The sequence below is a fragment of the Coturnix japonica genome, chromosome 4, assembly GCF_054131305.1.
Source record: "Coturnix japonica strain WE chromosome 4, WE-NBRP24, whole genome shotgun sequence".
In the NCBI taxonomy this organism is placed as follows: Eukaryota; Metazoa; Chordata; class Aves; order Galliformes; family Phasianidae; genus Coturnix; species Coturnix japonica.
Window position 1 is genome coordinate 37985673 of NC_140666.1, and position 16312 is coordinate 38001984.

Below are 16312 nucleotides of genomic sequence, written 5' to 3' on the forward strand. Positions count from 1 at the left end.
TTGAGCTTTTGATTTATCTCTTTACTGCCTGTGCTTTCCACAAGATTAACCAAAATTCTTGTTATCATCACTCTCAACATTTGGAAATTCTACTGTCATTTTCTACTTCAATTCTCTTTAGTACGTCTGCATCAAAAGGCACAAAGGATACACAGCTACAATGTACGCCATCATTATGTGCTCAGGAGCAAGGAGCGAGGAGCCTTACTTTCCAAAATTGATGGTTCTACTCAGGTTCTGGTAAGGGCCAGAGTAAAACAACTGGAAGAAAACTGAAGAAATCAAGCTTCGCTCACTAACAGAACAGTTTATCCTGCCTGTATTTAGGTTGGCCACAGAAAAAGAACTACATGTATGAAATAAATAAATAAATATATATATATATATATATATATATATATATATATATATATATATATAAATAAAAAAAGAAAACTTATTTCTGAAGGACTTTGGCAATATTTGACTGTCCAAATATTGTTAGACTTTGAAACATTTTGCAGTGCTTTCAAAAATCAATTATAGCATACCCTGATTCCAGATGCAAAATGCAGAAAATTGAAGATAGATGTAATCGAAGTTAACTAAAATCAGCAAAGTGTTTTTCAGAATTGGCAGCAATCTAAGTTAGCACAGTTAAATGAAGAAAGCCTTGTATTTTTGAGTAGTCCCTTTCATCCTTTGGTCCCTCAAATAACTTACTTAAAAAGGGTTGAGAGTGACAAGAGATCTGTTACCCAAAGTAGGGAAAGCTGTTATACCATAAAACAGTTCTAACTTACCACATTTTTTAATAGGTCACCACTGTTGGGTTTGCCCGCTGTGATGTCAGAGGTGTTGCCTATAGGCTTTTCAGCAGGAAGTGGTGGAGGGCTATGTGGGATTTCATCTGAAGCTGTAAAAACAAAGCTCTGAATGAAAGTCTAATTAATAGCTTGTTTACATAGAAAGTCAAATTAACTCTTTAATTCTTTAAGTCTAATAGATTCTTTAAATGAACCAACGCTAGGTAAAAGAATCCATCATGGCATGGGGCATCTTACTGTGAACACAACTTCCTTCCTCAAAGTCAAAGCAGCAAGTACACAGGAACACTTAAAGACTAGTGAACAGAAAAGGGATGTGAAGGGAACATGGCAACTCTAACGATGAAAGCAGGACTATTTCCCTTCCCACATAATGAACCTCCACTTGTATCTCAGGACACACCAGAAAGTTATTCTAGGGTTTCAGCTGCAATACTTGTTGATATAATATTAGATGAGTAGCAGAGTTTCTACCCCTGGGAATGTCAGAGTCATTCCTGGATACCCTGAAACACCATCACCATCTCTCAGCCACATTTCTAAACTAGCTCACTTTTTTTCAGCTGTCAGCTCCTGGAATATCCTTCAGGCTGGAAAACAGCTGAGGGTTATTTCAAGTAACCCTGAAAGATCAGAAGACTTGGCTGGAAGAATCTACAGAAAGGTAAAGGCAAGGAAAAAATCCTGCCTGCTAGAAAAATTCATGAGGACAAAACAAAAGGAAAGTTGTGAGTTCCCTGGCAGTCTTTAAGGAACTAAGGAAATTTGGAATCACATAAAAAAGGCATATAGACAGCCTGGACTTCCAAATACAACAAAAATGAAGGCAGATTCAATGGAATGAACAACTTTAAGTTATTCATTTCACAAAAAGTACTCTTCTCAGAGAAAGATCACATGGGAAGGAGCAGTGGTTTTTGATTTTAACACCTCAGTTTCACTACCATCATTTAAAGGTTGGTGTGATGTTTGTTAGTAAATAAGTTCAAGGATTATTATACATTATAATCCTTAGGAGCAGATTAAAGTTACTGTGTTGACAATGACAGAGCATAGGGAATGGAAGCTAATGAAGTTCATCCATTCTTCTAAGCTAGTACTGTGAGAAGTAAAAATGGTACCTGCACATAACTGCAAGGGATATCTTCTCTTAACATACCTCACTGATACATAAAGAGCTTGACAGATTTATTTATTCACACCACCTCAAATCTGGATATATGCACAGATGGCTTGACTTCCCTTCCTTTACCATTTATAAAGCCAAAATTAATGTTAAAAGAAAGAAAAAAAGAAAAAAAAGCTCCAAAAACTGGAAAGCAGGTGCTATATTCACTGATTTCTTAGTGTAAAAACTGAAGTGGAAGTTTAATGCTTCCTTTCAGCTCAACGAAAACACTAACGAACACCTTCTAAAGCACCAGAGCCCAAAATGCTTCAACATCCACCTTTATTTATTTATTTATTTATTATTATTATTATTATTGGAGTGCTGAATTTTAGTTTGTTTTTTATTTTTCAGTTTTCAGTTTTATTGGGCTTTTTTTTATTGTGCTGCTTCCTGACAGAATTAACCCAGAATGGTAAACAAACAAACATAAAAACAAACCCGTTGTACTAAGATCATGTAGCTCCCCTACAAGCTAAATGCTACTAAAGCCTCGTCACTCCTTAGCCCAATTGTACTACTCTCATTTTTTAACAGCTTACATTCCCACAGTAGCTCCTATTTGACAAAAGGCTTCTTTGCTTATTTGGAACCTGCTCCTGCTCCTTCACATTCTATTAATCTTCCAGCCACCCCTCTTTCAAAATAGTCCTTCATATCCCTCAATTGTAATTAAGTACATTATGATGGGTAGTTTCTGTAGAAAATTCGATTGCCACTAGAGAGCAGCAAGGGATAGGTTATCTATGAGCTGAAAAGAGTCCAGATGATGAAAAAGACAAAAAGAATGAATTTTTCAGGTCTTTTTTTCTTTTTTTTTTTTTTTTTTAAATTGAAATTACAACAGAAGATCTCCTTTGCGGAGATAAACTATGCCTCAAGTTCTTAACAGTAGACTCTCAACAAAAATCTTCCAACTGAATAAAGCTTTTTATTTATGATCATGTATTAGCAGAATGACTTTTCCTCATAGCTTATTTTCTGTTTTCTCTGCATTTTTCATCATTCCCACTGCATTTCATGCAGAGGAGAAGAAAACCTGATATTTTAAAACTGTGGTGGGAAGGGATCTCAGGAAATGAGAAAAAGTCTTAGCAGCAATGCTACCAGGATATTTTTGGTTCAACATCTATTCAGTTTAATAAAGCATGAGTCTGAAGTATGAGTTTTTAGAGCTAGCAGTCTTGTGATCTTCCTAAACTTTGAGGATAAAACATAAGGCTGCACATCAGCAAGTATGTACTCAAGGAAAGATGAACACACAAAGACCTATGCAAGATTTCTGATAAATTTCCACTGTGAAACACTGTCATTGTCATTTGTAAAGATATAAAGGACCAAAGGTAGAAGAAAACCATAGTCAGGAGATTCCTGACACAAAACTGAACAAATCAGTTATTTGCATCCAAATTCTTGCATACCTTCTTCATTCCCTCTGTTACTACCAAGACACTACTGCTTAAATGACCTTGGTTTTTAGGTCAGAGGTCAAGGAAACTTTTTGATGTAAGCTGTGAAAATTTTATAATAACTTTTGAAGAACAATTTTAATGAGGCTCCTTTGACAACTGCAGACCCTGCTCCCAGGAAGCTTGGGAATGGCAACAAAATATTCTCAGCTGATGTCTCAATATAAGTCAGTTGTTACCAAAGCAGACGATTTAGCTGGCTGAATAAGTTTGCTCTGCTGAAAAGGTCTCTTCCCCCTCTTCTCTGCAATCTTTTAGATCATATCTCCCTGTCACCACTTCTCCACCAGTAAGCATTAGCCCCAAAAGGTTCAAGAAACATCAAACTTAGTGCAGGGGAAGGTGCCAGACAGGGAAGCTGCAAGAGTATCATGACTCCCAACCACTGCTCCCTCCTACCACAGCTCTTTTTGTGTGTCATTTGTCTTTTTAAGCTGTACCTTGGGATTCCTCTGACAACTAATATAACAAGTTAATAGCAATCCCCTTTATAAATAGTAAGTTGCAGTTAAAATCATTTCCTGATAAATATTTTTCAGTCAGTTCAGGAGAAACTTACATTTTCCAGGTTTAGCTGGGATTCGGATAACAGTGGGTTTCCGTGCTAGAGCTGGTTGAGCTACCTGTTCCTTTGCCGGTTCAGTTTTGGGAAGAAACTGGAATGGATCTATAAGGGAAAAAAAAAAAACAAAAAACACAATATATTTAAGGCTCATTTGCTAAACATAAATCTTACCAGCTACTGCATTAGTTACTAAGAACATTAATATTTCATATTCAAGAAAGTAATAACAAATAAATCTGCTTTCAGGGACAAACACTGGGCTGATGTGAATAGAGTAGAGCTCTTTGTAAATAACATATCTTTTAGGTACTTCTGTTTTCATAGTTGAATTAACACAAAAATGTTCCAGATGCCTTCTAGGATTATATAAGCCACTGAACCAGAGCAACCGCATTGCTTGATAACAGGGACCTGCAATCAGGATGGCTTCAGGGAAATGTATTCTCAGAGTAGTTGCCTGAATATGCTGCAAACACAATCACCAAAAAGTTTTAATCAATAAAATCTTGCCAAAGCTGAACAGACAGCACTACAGCAGAAAAAATGCCTACAGAAACAAACAGAAAAATAGAAAGAACATAAATGTTACTAAGTACAGTCTCTCTGTGCTGTAGAATACCTAATTCCTTTGAAGATTCTGCATCATTTTCACTGAATATAAACCTGAAGCTCTGGGAAAGACTACTTCAGGCCAAGGACACTGAGTTGTCCCCGAGCTGTCTGTGCCCACACGTATCACTCATTCCTCTTCTAGTCTGTCCAGTCATTCCGTTGGTAAGATAGGAGCAATGTTTTCTATGATTAATAAACTTAATCGCTGGTCTTATATTAATAGGCATGAGAACATATGTGCATGCAGAAGGCAGCTGTGAAAATACTTGTACAGAAATAAAATTAAAATCAAGGGGTTCTTTCTAAAGTACACCTTCATGTCAGAAAGCAATATTTCTTTTCTTTGTTGTTAACAGATGCTACCTTTTCCTCTGACATTATGAAAAAATGAAGTAAAATGGCAATGCATCATAAACATATAGGGCAGAAACTGGAGAAGTATTCTGGCCAATAAATTCTCCATGGCATGTATTCACAGCTCCAACAGATGAGTTTGATCTCCTATGGTGGCCTTTTAAGATGTACAGCTCAATGAGATGTTATTTATGGAGTGTCAGAGCCTCAGAGAAGAAGCACGCTGGGCATCTCCTTAAATTCTGCAGGGCTTTTGAGAAAAAAACTCACCCCTTCCCAAAACTACTGCACACTTTGCAACAAAGTCAGAAATTCTGCATGTGATAAAATCCTATCAAACACTTAGGAAGAAACAACAGAAATGTTAAGTAGTGTGAAGTCATGATTTCTTACAGATAATTTTGAAAAGTTTAACACAGTGCAGCTTATCAATACACTTGAAATCTGTGTTTGTGAATGCAAATTAGATTTCAAAATATCCAGAAGTACAGTATTTACTTATGAACAAATCTTTCAGCACTGTAACTAAGAGTAAAAATCCTGGTATTTTCAGAGAGAAGAAGTAATCCAAGTACACTAATCTTTATTTTATTATTTTAAAACTAGCAATACCCAAAATAATTTCAATCAGAGCAACCTGTAAGAACAAGCTGCTGAATTACAGCATGTCTGACTGCTCTCCTGCATATAACAAACTTGGATATGCAAACCTTAGATTAGCACTGGTCAGCAAAAGGTTTAGGTACCTCTGTGAAAGCTGCACCAGACAAGACTTTCTTCTGGAGGAGTGGAAAACACAGATCACAGCAGGGCTGCAAACAGTCTGGTAGTAAGGTAGTTACAAGAAACATAAAAATCCCACTCTTAGAACAAGGCTGCAGTTTTGATTTTCTTTCCTTTCTTTATACCTAGGGTCTGCAAGCTGCACTGCTACAATTTGAATTGCATTAAAAAAAATTTACCTAATTTTAACTCTTACAATGATATTCAGAATGATTTTGGTGCAGCTGAAAAAATAAAATCTGATCCAGGCTTTCCTCCCCTGTCTGCCAGGTATGTGTTAACCATACCCTGGCTGCAAGGAGCCCCTGCAGAGGCATTCCCATAGAAGTTCTTGAGGAAGCTCGAGGCACAGCATATTCATGGTCAGAGAGATCTGAACAAAGCAGGCAATGGGGATCTCTCACAGTCACCTGCTGCAGTGGTGAAGGAAGCTCTGCATGAACTGTGATGAGATCATTTTCCAAAGCCTCATTCTTATAAAAATATAGGCAGAGTAAGGCCAAAAAGGAATACTCTAATGAGCCAAAATTCTTACAAATCAGATGATTTCAAATTGCACAGAATTAGTCTGTCAGTTGCTGATTGTTTCTATGTGTAGAGATGGTTTTCTTGACCATCCAGCAGTTGGCTGAGGTCTCTCAATCAACAGCTTTAAGAGACATCATTTTTAAGCCTTGTTTTCTCACCCAAGTCTGAGAAGATCCTTTTACAAACCTTAGATTTCCACTCATTATCTTCTGTTCAATTATACTGTTGTCACCTCATAATTAGTAGAAAACTCATTACCTTGTTTGTGTCACTGCATTCCCCAGTGTTGGGTCTGCAGCAAAAATTAGTTGAGTGAATGACTGTGAAGCTCTGTGCAACGGGACTGACAGCATATCAAATTTTTATGTTGTTTAACAACTATTGGGCATCGTTTGAGCATAATTCATGGGAGTGTGAAAACAGAATAGTTAATATACTCATTTAAACCTCCTCAGCTCAAGGAAATTAATCTGCAAGGCATTTTTCATAAAATATCAACAGACTTCTATCGATCTTTCTTTATTAAAATTTCACAATGATGCTTAAAGCCTGTGTTTTCATTAGTCTCCCTCTTCTAGAGCTTTTGTTTCAAAGGATTAATTGGTAACATACATTACTGTGCTCCTTTGTAGGAAAGACAAATAAAAGTTATGCATCCAAACACACCATATATCACACCTCTTTCTTACATTAGCTTAGGAGAGCTTTTTTTTGCCCACTTCCATTTATCATTCTCATTTGAAGCTGGAAATGAGCAGGTTACAGAAGAAAAAGGAGCTTCAGAAAGTTATCCCAAACTTTCTTTTGATACAACAGCATTCAATGACCTTTCTGAAGCACTCAGAATATCATTCTGTCAAAACCACATAAAAACAAAGCAAGCAAACACTGATTTCACAAAGCTTTACCATGAGGATTATCATTCCTCCAAGAAAAGACACCCAAATAGAAATATCAAACTTCTCACACATAAGCAAGATATAAATAAAACCCACAAAAGTTGTACTAAGTCGTAGGAACAGGGAGATGTTGTGCAGCAACATTTATTGCTACTCAGAGCAGTAGAAACACGGTGAACTATTTGCACATGTATTAGGTATTGTGCTCTTTTCACTGCTGACATCTGATGAACTGAAACAAAAAGCAAGGTAGCTCAAGGCCAGCAATCATCACTTTTGATGAACAAGCCTGATTTAAAGAATGAATGATGTTTACAGGATACATGAGGGGCATGCAGAAGGAGCTATCAACACAGTGAAAATGCATGAAGTCACAGAATTACGTAGAGTTTAACACTATCTAGAAGTTCCAGTAAAATTTCTAAGAAGTGCAAAAGAAGATCCAATGTTAAGTGTACTTGTTGTAAACAAAATGTACTCAGATACTGAAATACCTTGTACATGGTGTTAGAAAGCTGGAAAAGAGGTAAAATCAAAGCTGCCACTAGAACAGCAAAATGTCTTGGGCTACTGTAACATGAAATGACAAGCATTCATAGGATGTACAACTACAGCATTATGTAATTATATAAGTTATAAGTTATTATAAGTTATAAATTGACTTTATCCAAGCTTTCACTATAATCAGATTTTTGTCATTTCTCTCTCTAACTGAGGGGATCCCCACACTTACTTTCTACGTGCATCTAAAAGCACAACACTTAATATGGACAAGCTAGCAATGAACTACCACTAGAGGTGACAGTAATTACATGGACTTTGGAACAAAAGGATGACTAAGACCAACATAAACTGCAACCTACGAGTTTGGAGGCTTTTCCTATATCATGGATCTATTTTATCGTTCAGGAAAGAATCTGGTAGTTCAAGTTCTAAGAGCCTTCAGGAGGCTCTAAATCAACCTCTGGCCCAGAGGTGGTCAGCTACGATGTCATATTGCTAGAAACTGGCCTGTGTAATTGGTCTAACTTCACATCTGCGGTGCCAGATGGTATTTGGGCATATAGTGGGAGACAAAACCCAAGACAACACCCAGAGAGTAAGAAACACAGCCTCATCTATTCTTGCTGAGTCAAGGAAGATAAGTAACTTCAAGTACCCACAAGACTCACCAAAAGTAACACAGTACAATACTAAAAGTTGCACTATTTTGAAGATAACACTAGAGTAATTGATCAGTTACAAATATTTCAGTTTTCTCCTCTTCCTTCCTGAGGAAGCAATTAAAAACAAGCAGCTGAGCAACAAACACACAGAAAACAAAGTTAGAGTTACTCAAGCAGCAGTTTTTCTGAATTGGCCACAGTATCACACAGATGCTACCATTCATTCTGGAAGAAGGAAACAATATATATAAATAGACAGTAATCACTGGTTTGGTCATTTTTTCTGCCCATACAGGCAGAAGTGAACTTTCATACTATGATGAAATAAAAAACTAAATAAAAGAATTGATAAATGCATCAGCTGTAATATTCTTAGAACTGAAATACATAAATATGATGAAGATGAATGAGAAAGCAGTCTTCTGCTGGTAAGGTAAGAATATCTCCAAATTACCTTTCAAAACACTTGGTTTAAATTAAGTGCTGGTCTACCATGAACAGAGTAATCAGTGAACTGTAGGATACCTCAGAGAAAACGCAAAGGAGAAGAACACTACAGATAGAAAAGAATTCAAATATTTTAGCAAAATCACCTCCAGGTTTTAATTTAAATATGTTCCTTAAATGCACTCTTGCCTTATTTTCTGCCTCAGGACATCTGAAAGCAGTCACACTGCATGCTTTAGCACAGCAGATGATACAAGTAAAAATCCTGGACCTACCAAAGCCACAGAACTGACAAAAGATTACAGCAGACAGTTTAGTGAAGTTTTAGCCCCAAGGTACTGCACAAATCCCAGTTACCAGCTATAAGAGATTTGTAAAGATACTATTTAAGATCACAAATATCACAACTGTCATCAAAGCATTAGCACTTCAAGATTTTCAGTCCCAAATAGATGCCTTCATGCTCTAAGGGACTGACAGGAACAGGAGTAATTTCATTAGGATATAAACATAAAAAATGTGAACATTATCTCTAGCCTTTGTGTGAAAAACTGTGCAGGTATTTAGAACTGCCATCAGTTCTGGCTGCTGCTGAAAAGAACTGTTTTAGGGATCTGTCATTCCTAACTTCTACTTCCTGATATTTCCCTTGGGCCAACAGTGAAGACAAGAGGTAGGTGCAAGGTTATGCCATGGTTTGCATGGAGCTCTTGAGCCTCCAAGCGCTACAACAGGCTTCAGCTGCCATCACAGATGTTTTGAAAGTGATCTTGATACCCTGTTTCTCAGTTTACACTGGAAGAACAATTTGTTTTGCCTGTGTTTCACTTTTTCATCCTGATGATCACCTCAACTTTTAAACCTTTCCCATCATTAACTGAATACTTTAGCTTCTTAGTTCTGCATCCGATGTTAGCAAAAAAAAGTTCTGTCCCATTCTATTTACATTAGTCTAAATGCCAGATGCATTTGTGCTGTATCAGAAAAAAAAGTTTGTGAATATTATAAACCATGATGTAAAACTGCTTGTTGACCAAAAAAATTAAAAAAATAAAAAATCAGCTGGTGCTTAGTTTCAAACACCACTGCATAAAAGCCTTCCTTTTCTCTAGGGTTGCCATAACAACAAGCAGAGTGCTGTCATTTTGTTAAGTAATGACAATGACAAATATGTAAGAAATGCAAAGGTCTGGAGAATTGGGAGCTAGATTACAGCTTCTCTTCCTGCCTTTACAAAACATTTTACTGGGGATTCATCTTGTAAATCCTAATCTGTTCCTATGGGAACAGGAGAAATAGCTGGTGTTAGTGCTCTGTGTTGCCTCATTTTTCAGAAAGCCACTGCTGTTCTTGTAGATGCTTTGTCATGACCTAGCATGGCATTAGTAATCAAGGGTATAGCATATGATTTTCAGCTTGCACATACCTGCAAAAGTCCAGACTGAATTCTAATTTTTCAGTGTAATAAAACAATAATGTTATCAGACCTTCTCTATAGTAGATTGCAGCAAAGATGTCACTTTATTAAACAAATAAAACCATGGACATTTCACTCAGGAAATTGAGAAATCATAATTTGAATAATTCTTCAGTTAACTATCAGAATGAAGAGTATTTTCTTCTTAATTAAATCAAAAATAACATCTAGGATGCCAGAAAGGTGAAGACTGCCATTTGTTCTTACTACTTCATCACAAAAGCTGTTGTGTTTGTTTGAAAATTAGGTGATATTCTTCATGATCACTGTCTGATTTAACAGAAGAATTATCATTAGTTATTTTTAGTGGGTTTTTGGAAAGGCAGTCTAATGGGTCACGCAGCCAAAACATCATTTTCAGTTTTATGCACTTTCAAAATGTAAGTATTCTCTTTTTTCACACTTAGAACAGTTCACTTTTCCCTTCAGTTGTTAAAATTTCTCAACAAATGCCTGAAAAGACAATTTTTTTCTCAGATGCATGGAAACTAGTCATAATTCCTTGTGCTTCTGACTTCTAAAACTATTGCATACACAATGGCTGTTTGACAATTGCAGTCTCCAGACATTAGAACCATAACTCTGCTCCCATTTAGATGCTGTCACTGGTGCACCCCAGAATGCCTCTTCACTCAGTACTCCTTCCAGTCTGCTGCAGCCTCTGTAGCATCCCTGGAACTCTTTCAGCCAAGAAGAATGCAAACACAAATCCAAGTTAAGCTAATTAGCTGTCCTGAAGGCCATTCTGTTGCCTTACTTCATTGCTTTCATAAGCTGCTTCAAAATTTTTATTGACCTGAACAATTTAAAGGTGTAAGGGACTTCCTGTATCTGCTCTGGGCTTTTTATGCCATTGTGGAATGGAAGTGATAAATTGGAGCTTCATCTAACAACGTAATCCACAAACTGTAAAGAAATCCCACTTACTAACAACTATTAATACTGATTTATTGTGACAATTACACAATACTTATGCATCTCTTTTCAGAGAGCTGAGATGTTTAATGATAAATGAGGTTAAAAAAAAGGTTTAAATTCACAGTTAGTCCTTTAAACATGCATTTTGTATGACATACCATCTGTTTCAAAGCAGAACATTTCCTGGATTGCAATGGGACTGATAGGATAAATCAGGACATACTTGAGTGCTAAGAAGAAAAAACTCATTGCTGTAAAACGTAGTGACAGCCCAGCACCTACTTGTAGCTTAAACCATCTAAATCAGAAAAAAAGAAAAATAAAAGAAGCCCCAATTGGCTTCTTTTTTGACAGAATCAAACAAAGTTTATGAGAGAAATATAGCTGTAGTAATTAATCCATCCGTATGAAATCAACTTTTTAGAAAAATTTGAAGTTGGATAACTAGCATATAGCCACATTAAAGACCAATACATGAAAGAGAAAATAACTAGCCACTGCTCACAGTATCCCAGTGAGTCTGATCACCATACTCTCTAAGTAATAAACACTGCTGCTTCCCTACATGACCTAGTGGAATAAGTATCTACATATTTACTGTGCTCGGGAGGTTTCTATTGCAGAATTTCAGGCACTCAAATAAATTAGTTAGACTGGATGGCAAGAGATAAGATATCCCAAGTTCCTGAGAGAGAATTCTGATACATTCTGGAGGCAACATCTGGCATACAGCATGAAGTCTTTTATCATTATTTTAGTTATTGCGTAATAAATCCAGCAGGAAACTGCTGAGATTTATACAGCCTAGAAACCTCCTGAGTCCCAAAACCCAAGTAATTTCATAGTGAACTTGACATAATAGAAGACAAAGAATTTCATACACACAAACTCTGTCAAGACAGGCAGAATAGGTAGATGTAATTCATACAGTATCATACAACCTGCAAACTGAAACCTCAGCGACAGTTTTGAAAAACAACATCTTACCTGCTGCTGCTTCACAACTGATGCTGTCTTTAACTGCACAAGGTGAACTGAGGGGCAAAACATCATCATCAAAACTGATAAGATCTCCTCCCAGATCTAGCTTACTTTGCAAAACAGGTGCTGAGTTCTCTGTGGGTGACAATTCCCCCAGAGACCTGGAAACTTTTTCTTGGGCAGATACTGAAGTCCGTGGTGGAGCAGAGATTGGTTTTAGAGGGACCAAAGAAAGGGCAGGATTTTCTACAGAATGCGACTTTTTAGGAATAAGAGGCCTTGGAGCAGGAACAGGAAACTTCCTTTGTTCGCTGCCATTCTCTGCCACTGAGCCACTCTTTGCATCAAGAAAATCACTACTACTACTTTTTACAAGGCCAGGTTTGGGTTTCTTTGGCAGTTCAGGTTTGGCTACAACACTACTCCCAACTGCTTCAGGTTGAAGCTGCAATTCTCTGGAGGAAGGTGTTGGTTTGCTTTCTGTCCATACATCCCAGTCTCCTGAAACTCTGTTTACCCCTGGCTTTGGAGCAACTACTGGCTTCTTTGCAGGTACAGGCCTTGTGGCAAATGAACGAGGGGCAATTTCTGGTTTCTTTAATAATCCTGAGGTATCATTAGCTCCTTGGGTTTCAAAAACTTTGATCCTTGAAACAATACTACTTTGGCTCTTGCCTGTACTCATGCTGTCCACTGTCAAGTGATTGTCTAGTAAGCTATCATCTAAGACAGACGACTGCTGAACTGAAAGTTGCTGCCTCTTCACATCAGACTGGTTCACTTCTTCCCCATTGTCTCTTATCTGACTTTCAGTGCTTTTGACCACAGGTCTGAGATTGCTTCTTGATCTTGGCTTTGGCACAGGACATATCACAGCACTGGGATTTTCTTGGCGACTCTGACCTTCAGAATTTTCATGAACTATTAAGGAAGTCTCATTTTCTGAAGAAGATCTGTTCAAGAGAGATGCAGAAGGCCTAGGAGGCTTCAGGGGACTTGGCCCTACTAACAGAAAAGAAAATGCTTCAGTTACCTATTATAGAACACTGTATTTATATTACTTTACTATCGACCATAAGAACATGAAACAATAGTTTTTGTTCAGAACTGCCTTCAGAGTGCTGCTTGTGAAACTGGAATTCTCTTTTTAGAAAGACAAACAGCAAAAATATATAAACTCCAGGAAGAAACTGAAGATTGCTGAAATGCATGGCATCTACGTGTTGGGAATTCAAAATTACTTGTTAGCTTGCAGCAGAAAAGGTATACAAGCAAAATCATGGCCAAGGAACACTACAGTAATTCTCTTGATGGAGTATTACATACATCCAATCAGTTACTTTCCAGTTTGAATGTGTAACACTGCTGTTGTTCTAATTGGACATGCGAGCTCTACTGGCACAGAACTAACTGCCAGTATGGCTGAATTAAGCAAAACAGTAAAGATTTTTATTACAAAGTCATAAAGACAAATGATTTTACTCATCTTACAGAAGTTTTAAATGTAGTCTGAAGGTAAATGCAATGATAACTTCAGAAAAGAGGAGTTTTGTATCTATTTACAGTATCAGTCATTCACAGAAATGTAACTTTTTTTCCTAGTATCCAAATTGAACCTTCCCTAGCACAGCTGGAGATGAATATAGAAGAATAACTTCAGGAAACCAAGTAGGATTTTCATCAATGGAAAGTAAAAAAATCTCACCTGGATAGTTTGTAGATTCCCAGTGTGTAGGCACACTGCTTTCTACATTACTTCCTGGTACATGGCTGATTAGTTCCCTTGGAAAGTCAGTTTGTGTTGCAGAAGTAGTGGTATGTCTAGGAGCAGCAGCATTATTGTTATTTGTTGTATTCACTTGCACTTGATTTATTTCCTTTATCACCTGCTCATAAGATGGAGGAAGCTACAAGACAAAGACAGAAATATTAATGCATGTATAAATGTGATCTTTTTTTTTAAAAAAAAAAAAAGCATCTAAATTTTAAAACACTAAATTAACATGTAGAGGAAAAGAGTACTGTCATAGTTTTTTATTCAATGTCATGAAAATCTAAGCAAGTAAAATTCTTAGTGATAAAACTGTTTCTCTCTTTTTTTCTTTTTAACCTTCATATGTCAAATACAGTTTATGTATATCCATGCTCACCTCAGCTGGAATAAGCTCATTTGTCCTCCACTGAGCATGAGGTGAAGCAGAAGGGAATCCTAATCCCTGAGGAGCAACAGGGCTTGCACCTGGAAACCAGGAGGATGGCCGCAGGGGCTCAGCAGCAACTATTGTAATTTCAGGACGCCTAGAGATAAAGCAAAGGGGAATAATTACCTAAAACATCTCAAAATAGTTACTTTAAATATAAAAGACCAAGGTTTCCTCAGCATCAAAAGTCAAAACAGCTCAGAATTTTGGTTTCTTGTTTGTTTTTTCTTAACCAAAGTATCTTTCCATGATTTCAAAACAAATTGCCTGACCTTTCTAATAAGCGCTTAGACTTCCATTCAGAACACCTAATTAAATGCCTAAGCCAAAAAGTAGGTTTATTGGCTTCAGTGAAATAATTTACATGCTAAAAGCATCCAAATACAAGTGTAACTCAATTAGATGGAAGAAGTCTTAGTCTTCAAGGGATAATGAGAACTAATCATGCATTTGCCCTTAGTCTGTTGCAATGTGAAAACAGTGGGATAGTTAAAACTGCTTCTGGCTGACTACCCATAAGCTTGTCTACCCTGAAGACTTCTGGGGAAACTCCCCACTGTACTAAAGGAAAGGCAAAGCATGCCTCACAAGCCCCATGGGATAGGGCTTCTTTGCTTACAGCATCTAGTATAACAGGCACCCAGAGGTACTTGTACTGTTTTATTGTTGTAACTGCTTTAGAGGATAAGCAGCAATGGCAGCATGTGCTTTCCAAACACAGCCTGCAACCACCACTGATAAATCTAGAGCCCTTCATAGAATGCATTCTAAGAAGTGAGCTTTGTGAATAGATGAAGCATCTGCTACAGAAGCTTCTGTGTGCTAACAGAAAAACTGCAGAAACATGAATTCTAAACCATAAACAGGGGGGAATGCAGTCCCTTTACACCTGAAGTAATTAGCAGATTTGGTTCAAAGGCTATTCAGGTTAGTGATCTCCTTTCTCAAACCTCTGGAGAAACCGGTATGTATGACAGTGTGCCTGGCAGTGTGCTTATTTTCATTGTGAAGTGATCTCATTAATAGATGCCAGGAAATTAAAACAGTTCCATACAGGCTTACTGTCTGGTTGCATTGTTTTGTTTTGTTTTTTAAGCCACATACAACACTTAAGCAGAAAACTCCAACTCTTAGTCCATCCTCTGTTTAAGCATCACAATATTTTGGTTTTATTCCAAGCCTAATTTCTTTTTAAACATACAAAACATAACAAGAAGCAAAACCAAAATAAAACAAAAACAAACTAGAGAAAGGCATAAAAAGTAACACTGTCATACAATCTAGCAAGTTTTAAAGTAACATCTAATTGCAATATAAATAGCTGTATCATACCTTCTGTCCCTCTGCTGTTCACTATGGCTAGAAGTCCGAGAAGCTATTTAAATAAAAGAAACAAAAGTTTGGAGGAAGTTAAAATACCATCACAACACATAGTTGAGGATAATAGCATAGCCCTTACCATCTACCATAAAGGAAACAGAGAGCACACAGCATGTAATCACAAATCCCAGATTCTAAGATGCATCAAGGATTTTATTTTTTTTTAACTATTTGCATTAAATATGAGGGAAAGGTTTTTTAAAGGTTTAGAATGCACATTCAAATCACTTTAAGTCATTCTACGTCCAAGATACCACCAAAAGAGATGGTCCTGCCCACTTTCTTCCTTCTTGACCAACATTCCTGTCTTCTGTATCGTGGTGACCCTAGAGCTGAAACTTTTCATTTGCTCTGAAGTGTTAAATACGTCTGGTTTTGCTTTTGATGGCTCATTTCTAAGATATTATCTTTTTTTAATGTCTTTTTTTTTTTTTTCCAAGAAGGAAAAACGACTAATGCAGAATATCTGAGATATTTCACCATACTTTATGTAAAAAAAAAAAAAAAAAAAAAAAAAAAAGTAATGTTCCCAATTAAAAATCTCTTAAAAGTTTAATC

At 36.9% G+C, this 16312-nt stretch overlaps 1 protein-coding gene across 15 annotated transcripts in view; it reads right to left on the minus strand.

Moving 5' to 3' along the window:
* Window positions 1-16312, minus strand: part of SH3D19 (SH3 domain containing 19) — a 73839-nt gene that overhangs the window by 15021 nt on the left and 42506 nt on the right. For 11 of the 15 annotated variants that reach the window (XR_014945769.1, XR_014945770.1, XM_085546524.1 and 8 more), the window contains 6 exons: window positions 15707-15749; window positions 14324-14471; window positions 13879-14080; window positions 12180-13178; window positions 4003-4110; window positions 783-895 (listed from right to left, as the gene is read on the minus strand). Coding sequence is in view for 13 of the 15 variants with exons in the window: in XM_015861121.3 (XP_015716607.2) it covers window positions 783-895; window positions 4003-4110; window positions 12180-13178; window positions 13879-14080; window positions 14324-14471; window positions 15707-15749 (1613 nt within the window). In the remaining 2 variants the exon portion in view is untranslated. The remainder of the gene's footprint in view (window positions 1-782; window positions 896-4002; window positions 4111-12179; window positions 13179-13878; window positions 14081-14323; window positions 14472-15706; window positions 15750-16312) is intronic. The other 4 variants (XM_015861119.3, XM_085546516.1, XM_085546523.1 and 1 more) reach the window with 1 other exon arrangement.